The sequence below is a fragment of the Brachyhypopomus gauderio genome, chromosome 7 (assembly GCF_052324685.1).
Source record: "Brachyhypopomus gauderio isolate BG-103 chromosome 7, BGAUD_0.2, whole genome shotgun sequence".
Taxonomy (NCBI): domain Eukaryota; kingdom Metazoa; phylum Chordata; class Actinopteri; order Gymnotiformes; family Hypopomidae; genus Brachyhypopomus; species Brachyhypopomus gauderio.
The window spans coordinates 13,182,135-13,192,708 of record NC_135217.1 but is presented as its reverse complement, the minus strand read 5'-3'; the positions used below and the strand labels follow the sequence as shown (position 1 = coordinate 13,192,708).

At 47.0% G+C, this 10,574-nt stretch overlaps 1 protein-coding gene across 1 annotated transcript in view; it reads right to left on the bottom strand.

Moving 5' to 3' along the window:
- Nucleotides 1-9,886, bottom strand: part of tecta (tectorin alpha) — a 15,819-nt gene extending 5,933 nt beyond the window's left edge. The window contains exons 1-16 of the mRNA XM_077011853.1: nt 9,823-9,886; nt 9,317-9,456; nt 8,743-9,030; nt 8,248-8,385; nt 7,965-8,130; nt 7,489-7,721; nt 7,068-7,247; nt 6,331-6,901; nt 5,580-6,193; nt 4,835-5,405; nt 4,075-4,739; nt 3,229-3,333; nt 2,566-3,112; nt 1,190-1,389; nt 446-826; nt 1-204 (exon numbers count right to left, since the gene is read on the bottom strand). The exon at nt 1-204 is cut by the window's left edge and continues 83 nt beyond it. Coding sequence (XP_076867968.1) covers nt 1-204; nt 446-826; nt 1,190-1,389; nt 2,566-3,112; nt 3,229-3,333; nt 4,075-4,739; nt 4,835-5,405; nt 5,580-6,193; nt 6,331-6,901; nt 7,068-7,247; nt 7,489-7,721; nt 7,965-8,130; nt 8,248-8,385; nt 8,743-9,030; nt 9,317-9,456; nt 9,823-9,886 — 5,067 coding nt within the window. The remainder of the gene's footprint in view (nt 205-445; nt 827-1,189; nt 1,390-2,565; nt 3,113-3,228; nt 3,334-4,074; nt 4,740-4,834; nt 5,406-5,579; nt 6,194-6,330; nt 6,902-7,067; nt 7,248-7,488; nt 7,722-7,964; nt 8,131-8,247; nt 8,386-8,742; nt 9,031-9,316; nt 9,457-9,822) is intronic.
- Nucleotides 9,887-10,574: the final 688 nt, after the last annotated feature.

The window sequence follows — 10,574 nt, the reverse complement described above, 5'->3', positions numbered from 1 at the left end:
GTCTGTAGGGTCCCCGTTGAAGTTCCCACACAGACCGCACACCTTGTTCTGCAGCCGTGGTCCCATGGTGATGCTAAGTGTGTTGAAACGGTTGTACCGAACTTGGATGTCCTGTGGTGTTTCGATCACCAGGAAGCCTTCGGAAGTGGAGACCCGGGTCATCAGACCAGTCACAAAGGGCACAGAGACAGGCGTCCCGTTTACCTGAGGAGAGAAAAAAAGAAAAACAGCGAAAGAGAGAGATAGACAGAGCGTGAGAGAGGGTCATCATACCTAACATAAGCTCACAAAAAATCGACACCATCACTATCACAAATCTCAGTGTTCCCAGACACCTTTTCCCTCTCTTAAAAAAAAAAAAAAAAAAAAAGTCCTCAAAATAACAAGCAAAACCATTTTCTCAGACAAGACGCTTCCTCCGTTCGTGTGTGCGGTTCTGGCGGACCTTGACGGTGCTGCCAGAGATGAGGATGCTCTCCTCGTTGATGTAGAGGTAGGCGTGCGAGATGGTGGTGAGGTTGGGCGTGCTCCACTTGTCAAAGTTGGCGATGAGCTGGAAGGAGAGCTCGGGCAGCTTGTGACAGATGGTGGAGAGCACGAAGGAGCAGGAGGCGGGCAGGCGCAGCGAGGCGCCGTCGAACGTGCGGAAGACGCCTCCGCCCGACGCCACGCAGTGCTGGCCGCGGCGGGCGAAGCAACCCCGCACGCCGTGGCGGAGCACGCACTCCTCCTCCGCCTTGCAGCGACGCGGGTTGCACTGCACCAGGTTGCGGCCGATGCACTGGCAGCGTTTGGTGCAGTCGCCGGTCCAGAACAGCTGCTTGGGCTGGGCGGGGTGGGCGGAGCAAGAGGTGGGGAGGAGCCAAGGAGAGATGAAGGGGAGGAGCATGAGACGGGGGAGGGGGGGTGAAGAGGAAAAGCGAGTGAGTGTAAGAAGAAAAATAGAGATAGAATAATGCATTGCAAGAGAAAAAGAAGTAATTTTAGGTCAGATACTTTATTACTACACAAGAAATCATAGATTGCGGAACAATTACATCACTCATACTTTCCGTAGTGTAACAAAAAGAAGCACATCAACTCATCACTGTTACATGTACAGTATTCGTGTCAGATCCCTCACAGGTCTGCCCTCCACAGACGGCTACAGCTCCACTGAGCACTGTGCCTCCCGGCGGCTGCCTCGCACCTCGTAGTACTTGCCGTCACTGTAGCAGCCACAGTTCTGGTTGAGGATGCAGCTCTTGCCGTTGAGGACGTAGCCCTGGTCACACTGGCAGCCCTCCACGCAGTGCTGGTTACAGTCGCGCTGGCCTCGCGCCAGGGCACACTGGGGCTGGCATGGGGTCATACAGCTAGAGTAGTGGCTGTTCATGGGACACGGCAGCACTGGACGGACACACACACAAACACACACACACGTGCACACACAAGTGCATGCACGCGCACACACAGAGAGCAGTGGTGGGAATTCAGATGGTGGTCAGTAGGGGTGCAATAGTCGCTGATTCGACTATAGTCGACTATACCCCCTAGTCGACTATGAACGTCATAGTCGAATGTTCCATTCTAACTGCATGGGGGTGCCCAAGGATGCAGCTAAGGATTAGTTGTTACATGAAATGTCTTTGTTTTCGTTATATATAGCCTTTTGTCAAATAAGATCATTCTAATTTCTGTTAATAAATATTTTAAAATTATGTTTGCGCATTACCAATAGGAATCTTCCTTACTACACATTAATAAATCACACCCTGCTGTTGCACAATCCAAACGAGCGAAGCTGAACACGCTACAGAATACGCGCAGCATCTGCCGAGATTATAATGGCTACTAAAAAAACTTCAAAGGTATTTTGAAAAACATAAAGATGTATCAAACAAAGTAAAGTGCAAGTTATGTCATCAACGTCAATCAATTTCGCACGACAACAACCAACATGGCATACCATTTAAAACGCGTAAGGCGAAAAAAAAGTGTCGTTTCAGTCGTGTCGTCTCGTCTCGTCGCGGTGCGTCGCAAGTAGGCCTATAAACATTTTTTGTTGTTGTTTGCTTTTAAACCCTGTTACTTGAACCTCTCCTTGTATTTTTTGCTGTTGTGTGGCAATTTTTTTTATATTTTCAGGCAGGCATATTTTATTTAAAATATTTTTGACATTTTGCACAGTGCCTGTCTGACAGTTCGATATGCGGTTAACGTTCTCTAACGTTTCATAAAAAATAAATAAGTAAATAAATAAAAGCTGAATAAAGCCAACCTAACGTGTTTATTCATTTATCTGAGTGTTTTAGGTTTTTACTTTGAAGAGGAAAAAAGTCCTGATGTGATTTAGGGGATACGGTAGTTCAAGAAAATCAATTATTATTTTTAAAAGGTAAGAAATTGGAGTCTTTCATGGGCTGTAGACTGTAGAACTGCTTGTGAGTTAAAAGATGAAAATCTATGACAAATAAGTATGTTTAGCCTGACAGAGTTTCAGTCATGGTGTTAGATGGTACTGACAGTATATATATATATTTATATATAAATATACACACATGATGAGTATACTGTGTGTCTCACCACATGGTGTAGAGCTCCTCCAGCCAATCACAGCCACTCCCTGTGTCTGACAGGTACTGGCATAGATCTGCAGCCAATTACAGATGGTCTCTTGTGCGCCCTGGTCCACGCAGGTGTCCTGCAGGCAGCTCTGGTAAAAGTATGCTGGCGCCACCTTGCTGTGGCACCGAGCAAATACACCTCCACGATCAATAATAAGTCCACATAGCCTAACTGCCTCTGGTTCAACATAAATGTATAAGCCCTCTGCCAGGTGGAACCGGTTGCCTGGGCTAGCACTATCGACATCATTGCTGCCGGTGGCATCAATCGTCTGCACAGGGGCAGGGACATCAGCTGCCAGGCCCCTTTCGACCAATCCACAGCGAGGGCAGGAGTCGCCACAGCCCACCTGACAGAAGGTGTCACGCTCTGCCCAAGTCATTGCCCATTCGCTGACACTGAGGGCGGGGCCAGAGATTGGCATTCCTTGGCACAGCCCACAGGTGGCATTAAAGAGGCTGCGGGGCAGAGAAAGCAGCAGTAGGGTGTTCCAGTCAAAGGCCACCTAGGAATAGGAAGGTTTTACATGTTTAAAGTTTGATGTCATTACATGAGTATATAAAGTCGAGAATCCACTATTTTGGCAAGTGTAGCTGCTTTATATTATGTCAAATATACTACCTTAAGTCCAAAGTCAGTCTCCACCAATAACTGTAAGCCAAGAGTGTATATGTTGACTTTTGCCTGGCCCAACTTCAGAGGCAGGTACAAACGCTCTTTATTCACCTTGTTGAGAGAGAGAGAGAGAGAGAGAGAAAGAGAGAGAGACAGAGAGACAGACAGAGAGAGAGATTCCATGTTTCTATTGTTGGTACTGTTATGAGCAGAGTAAATCCTTTTCTGTCCCTCGAGCAGTTCCCATACTATATCTCAATTTCTGCATCTTTGCCCTTCACTCTCCATCCATTGCACCCTCCTCTGATCTTGCATTACAATTACAAAGGGAGTCCCTGAGAACAGCCTTCTCCGTTTGTCCTCACTTCACTCTATCTTTATTTCATCTTAAACTTCTTAAGCCCTTTAGATGCTGTTGTGAACCTCTTCCAGCCATCACTCGGGTGTCTGCCTTTCTGTGACTTTGCTCCAGCTTGTTAACAGACAGATTGCAATCGGATATTACTCGTGTTTCCAAAGTTGAATGTGTTCTTTTGTCTCTGGCCACATCTGCTTGATTAAAAATAACTTTGTTTCATAATGAGGTGCTTGACCTTCAGAAAATGTGAATGATTTATATATTATGATGAATTTTTGTGATAATGAAACTATCCCTCAACTGAATGTGGTCTTTTGAGCAGTTCTTTTGTTTGATAACTTGCACCCAATCAGCTGACAAGCCTTACTTACAGTTTGACGAATGTTTGAACATAATCATAACATGTAAGTACACTCATACAAATTGTAGAAACATTTTGTATTACTGAAAATGTTACACCCACGTTTCCTCACCACTGTCTACTGTGCCCTTACCGTTACTGTATGCTTGAAGCTTCTCAACACCTCAATCTCATATCCATACACCTCCAACACAAAGCCTCGCACCCAGATGGCCTGCCCCGTGTCCCTTTCCTCATTGCGGGCTGAGAGCTGAAATTGAGGCAGGTCTTCTGGACCCATCTCGGCACTGAACCCCCCATCCATCCCTCCATCTCCATTGTCATCGTCTTCTAGCCCCCCACACTCTGTAGTGACCAAGCGAAGTGTGCAGCTGCTCTGAAGGTCAAACGGGATCCCTCCGAAGGGCAGGAAGTGCCCGTATCCAGCCACTGCACACATGGCCTCAGTCCGAGGCAGGCAGAAGAACAACCCCTCATTCTCCTGGCAGTACTCCTCAGGCTGGCACGGGGAGAAGGTGCAGTAGACGCTGTTATCAGTGCCATTGCAGAAGCAGCGCTCCTGGCATTCCCAGTCGGTCCAGAAGGTCTCGTTGGTGGCCAGCTGTCGGCCCAGGTAGAAACAGCCACAGTCGCTGCGAGCCACACACAGTCCATCACGAAGGGCGAAGCCCTCTTCACACTGGCAGCCTTCAGAGCAGGGGAATGGGCACAGGTCCTCCGGCTTATCCAGGTTCTCGCAGGTGAGTGGGCATGCAGTGGTACACTCATCAAAGTGGCTGTTCTCCGGGCAAGGCAGGGCTAGAAAGATGGGAGACAGAAGACACAGTGAAAACCATCGCGACCGACAGCGCCACCGAGAAGACCCCTGACACCCGAGACAACGAGCCTCTTACGGCAGTTTGTCGCACTCCTCCAGGGCCCCAGGTTGATCTGAGCGTCCTGACATGCTGAAGCATAGGCTTGTAGGGAGGAGCACAGGGCAGAGCGGTTGCCCGCCTTCACACACATGTTATACAGGCAGTTCCTAAAGAAGGGGGAGGGGCTGATGGCCGTGTGACAGGCCAGGAAGGAGCTGTTCCCCTGGTCATTGATGTTGCCGCAAAGCCAGGGGCTCTGGTACAGCCGCAGGTCCGTGCACATGCGGTACAGGTCATCGCAGTCGCCGTTGCACGTCAGGTCGTCTGCGATGGCCCGCCAGCCCTCGATGAATTGTTCGGCTGTGTCTGCTTGCCTGCCGCTTGGGAGGCGAAGGTCATCGATGGGGTCTCCATTGAAGAAACCGCAGAGGCCGCATGTAGAGTTGTAGAAGAGGGTGGATAGCGTGATATTGAGGAAGCCCTGGCGAGTATATCGGGCTCGGATCAGACCAGTCCATTCCACTACAGTGGCATTGCCAGGAGCACGATACACTATAAGAGGTTCCAATGGGTGGACATATGGAAGGACCACTGGCTCGCCATTTAACTAAAGGGAAATGAGAGAGACCAATATGAGACCAAATAGACTTGCAAAGATAAGCATGTCGAGATAAAATACTTTTCTAGAAGATTTCTAACTGGCTATGCAACCATACTTACTACTAAATGAATGAATGAATGAATGAATGTTCTCAATATTCTCAAAATAGACTTCACAAACCTTAACAACGTCAAAATCACTGCCACCTATCTGTGTCTCCAGGTGAGCAACCCTGATGACAACAGGCCTCTTCCAGGTGGGACCCTTATTTACCAGCTTCCTGCCAATCTTCACTTCAACTGCCGACGTGTTAGCAGGCACACGCCCCAACGTCTTCACCAAGTAGAAAGAGCTCTCGTCCGGGAACGATATGGACGACCCGTCAAACGTCGCCAAGACGTATGTTTGAGACAGTGAGCACACAGCCACTCGACGAGGGTAGCAGCCCAGCAATCCCACTTCCGCCGTACACACTTCGCCCTCTCGGCAGGAGTCATTAAAGCAGCTGACCTCGCCCGCCAGACTGCACACGCAGCGCTGGGAGCATTCGTCGCCCACCTCTCCACCCTCACCAGCCCAGAAGGTCTCGTTGAGGGCGTAGTAGAGGCCATCGCGCTCGCAGCCACACTCGGAGTGACGCACGCAGTGGCTGCCACTCAGCACGTAGCCCTGGTCGCACTGACAGCCTTCCGTGCACGGATGTGTGCAGTACAGGTAAGACGTCAGATCCGAGCAGGAGGCGGGGCAAGCGCTGGTGCACACCTGGTAGTGGCTATTCTCGGGGCACGTCAAAGCTGCAGGCCAATGGGGAAACAGACGTGGGAAACAGTGTTCACGGACCTGCACTGAAAACCATAACTGATGTAGACATACTAAAACAGTATTTAAATAAATTATATATCCAAGGGGCTTAACATGTGGATTATCTTACCACAGAAAGTGCGGGACCTCCAGGGTCTGATGGTGACACCCAGGGCCTGGCATGCCAGAGCATATGCCTGTATAGCCTGGCAGAGTGTTGTAATGTTATCCCGATTACTGCACATGTCGTACACACAGCTGTAGACAAACGCAGTGGGGTCCACCACGGTCCGGCAGTCTCTGAAGGGCCCGTCAGTCTTGTTAATGAGGCCACAGTAATCTGGTCGAAAGTAGAACGCCTCTGCAGCCGGCTCACATAAACTGCAGTTCTGGGCACAACCATCCGTACAGCGGAAATCAGTGTCTTGCGCTCGCCAGCTCCCTCCCAGTTCAACGACGCTTTCTGCTAGCGAACCATCCGGCAAAACGGGGTCATCAGCAGGGTCATCGTTATAGTTACCGCACAAGCCACACGTATTGTTGAAGTACGAACTGGGAAGGGAGATAGAAGCATAGTGCTGCCCATCATATGTTACCAAGAGACCAAAGTCGGTCTCTAAGGCAACCGCAACGCCGGACTGGTAGACTTTGATGGCACCAAGCTCAAGCTGGACAGGCAGAGTCTTCAAGAGGCTGTCAACCTGAAACCATGGAGATGAACAAAGGCATGAACAGAAAAAGAAAGACTACAGCATTCCATGAGTGGATAATAAACACTGAACTCATAATTCTACTCTTTCTTGTTCCTTTCATCTTTGGCACATTGTTCCAAAGGTCAGAAAGGTCAAAGTCAGGAAGGAAACTCACCTGTACAGTGCCCATGGTCCCTTTGGGCAGGGTGACTCGATGGCCATATACTTCTACAGTGACGTCTCTCAGCCAGGACACAGAGGTCATTCCTCGGTTTTCGTTCTTAGCCTCAACACTGAAGAATGGAAGACCAGGTACTTCCCAGCATGGACGAGCCAGCAGGTAAGAACAGGTACCCTGCAGGGGTGGGTACAAGGAAGATGGAAATCATATCACAGCACCAGGTGAGGAATATTCTGATCACTGTACAATATCTTATCTTAGATCTTGTTGTTTAATCTTTGGTCTCTTACTAAAAAGGTTCAAAATTGTTTGCATATGCAAATGTAAGAGCAAGATTAGCACATGACAAACAATGGATTCATTGTGTATTACTTTATTTTATTAATTTATTACATCAGGCTTGTTTCAGATTTACTTGGAAATGGTAGAGAAATCCATCGAAGGTGTGGTAGTGGGGGTCTCCAAACACCACACAGGTGCTGGTTCTTGTGGGCTGGCAGTAGTAGGCCCCCTCCTGTTGCTCACACGTCTCCAGCTGGCCACATGGAGCCTCCTGGCAGATGACCTCATTATTCAGATCCAGACATCTGCAGCGCTGAGAACATTGGTCTGACAGCCAGTACACCTCCCCACGCCGATAAAACCGCCCTAAGTAGGAGGGATGTGTTGTTACATTTTCTTAAACTGCCCATTAAACTTTTATGACATTTTGAAAAATCAAAGGGCTATCAAAGAGCTGAAGCTTGGACTAGAACCAAAACATTTAAACTTGTACAATTGCAAACAGATGTCGACGTCACCAATGCTCAGACATGTTCGAAAGGATCAGAACAGGATCAGAACATTCGGAATGAAGAAGAACATTTATTACTTAGATTTCTTTCCCATTACCATTATAGCTGCAGCCATTGGCTGGGTCTATCTGGTCCATGTCAACTCGGAAAAACCATCGGCCGGGCACATTGACATTTGTGGTCTGCTCGATGTTGACCACTTCATTTGAGCGGGAGCCCGGGAGGTTGAAGAAGTGACTAACATCTCCGCCATTAAAACCTGACTAGAGAGGTCAATGAAGGGGGAGATAGCAGAATGAACTGCGTCAAGTAAACTTAGGAGTTATGGTCTTCTTTGAATAAGACATTCTCTGGAAGTTGGGCGTGGAAGTCGGACATACCTGTGCAGTGGTTCCTCCAAGGCCAGTAAGAGGATCTCCTCCACTTGCTGTCCCTGTACTCCACGTGATTTCCCCATAGTTAAACATGGTGAAATATGTTGCGCCATCTGAGATTAACACTGACTGGAAGGTATTTACCTGTGAGTTTAAGCATTTTTTCAAGATTTTGATGAAGTTACAAACATGATACAATGTGAGAAGTAATACATTAGTATATTTTCATATATCTATAACTCTTTTGCTATCAAAACGTCTATTATTAAATATCAGTGGACGTAATGGGTCCCGACATGGACCTAAATGGTTTAATCAACAGTAAAAGTTCTCCTCAAAGCTACCTCAAAGCTCCTCAAAGCTACCTTGTTGGTAGTTACCCATTGGTAGCAGATCTGTATCTGTGTCTTTGTCAAGCAAAAGGTTAGGCAGAGGTACAGATAGGAGTGTGACCTTCAGATGAACACGTTCCTATGTGTATCACTTCCTTCTTTCCTTTACCGGTGTTGTTTGGCTGCCTCCATAGAAAGTGACTTGGTTCCAGGTGGCGATGAAGACCCAGGTGGCGGTGAAGGAAGCCATGCTTTTAAAATACTTCCTGACATCCTGAGTAGCTCTCTCCAGGATCTCCGGGTCCACGGACTCGCGGTAATACACATCCCCACGAATACCGTTGTGCACATCTGCCCATAAGGGAGCGATGAAGGAGCGGCTGTCACTGAGGGGGAAAGCCTCAGGGGTGAACTGGCTGACCTGAACGTTGAAGGAGATCACTCCATTGTTGTTTACCTGTGGGCCGGGAGGTACTGTTGAATATTACTAAATAAATACATTAAAAGTATAACGTGACGATTGCTGTGGTGACTGGACTGCCTTGTACATCTATGAAAGGTAGGCTGAAAATGTTAGTATGTTAATAGATGAACAGAGAACATACGATATTTCCAGTCATGAACATTAAATGAACACACTAATTAGATATGATATATACCTACTATACATTTATTCCATGTTAATTCAAACTTAATATAAAAATATTGCTAATACAAAACAACTCATTTCTTCTCAGACTCACATATAGGGTGCGGTAGGGGATGTTGAAGAAGATAAATGGCATTTGTAAAGGAATTTCTGATGAACTGCCATCATCCATCTTTGGGGTTTCTACGTCCCTATAGGCTGGCCCAAAAGGGTACAGCAGATCCTGAGAGAGAGCTGCACACATCACAGTGTAAGAGAACAATGAGACACAATCTGGCTGTCCATTCCAGATTGTGTGAAATTGAATTTAGAATATTTTTGTCTAATCTAAGACAGCGGTTATAGGACACCAACAGGTCAGTTGGGGATCTTTATTAGACTTTTTGTATTTTTTATACATTTTTATTTATGGCATTTAAATAGTTTTGGTCCAAATTTTATAGTGATTTATTGTAAAGGTTATCATTCACATGGTATTTATTTACCATGATAATAATTACAACTTGATAGCATTATTATTATCAATAACTGTTATTCAGCTGTTGCTAACAGGAAGCAGGAAATGAATTTGCAGGAAGTAGTATTACTAGGATGACATACCTCCTCCAGGAGCAAGAGTGCTGATAAGCTGGAGCAGAGAGACTAAGGTGCTTGTTTTGACCATCCTAAAGACCTAAAGTGGACAAACAGAATTCTGAATTTTTTTAGCTTCAACTATATTGCTGTGGTGATAGTGAATGTCAGACATTTTTAATTATTGACTTTGATTGCAAATAGCCCATAATATACAGGCGAATGGCAGCATCAAATTTATAAAAGGACATTAAAAAATCAAATAGTCCATGTACAGTGCCTTTCTAATCTTCCCTGGTTTTAAGAGCAGTCTCCCAGGTTCCCCATGGGGCTTTCTCCCCCTCTCTCTGCCCCACCATGGTGGGCCTGTTGCCCCTTTGCTGAAAAGGTCCCATTATGTGATAGGGAACAATGTGGGGAGATCACGTTCGCCCGCACCACTGTGAGTGGGCTGAGGAGGAGCAGTTCTAGGACTCTCTGCAGCCAGCAAACCTGTGGCTGTGTCTCAAACCCACGGCTCTCCATCGTCTGCTGGGGCCCATTACCGTGTGTTTGTGTGCCATGTCTCATTGGCTTCAGGGAAGGGGACGTGAGCAGTTCAGCTAATGGGTCTAATTGAGAAGGCTTAAGTTGCCTCAGTCTTTTCGGCAACCCTGAGGGATGCAAGTTTGAGTTTCAGTCCGCTTGAATTTTAAAACGTTTCCCCAAAAAGTAGTTTTTTCCAGATTTGACAGAAATGTATCAAATAAGTAACTTCTAATTTCCACCAAACCTGAGGA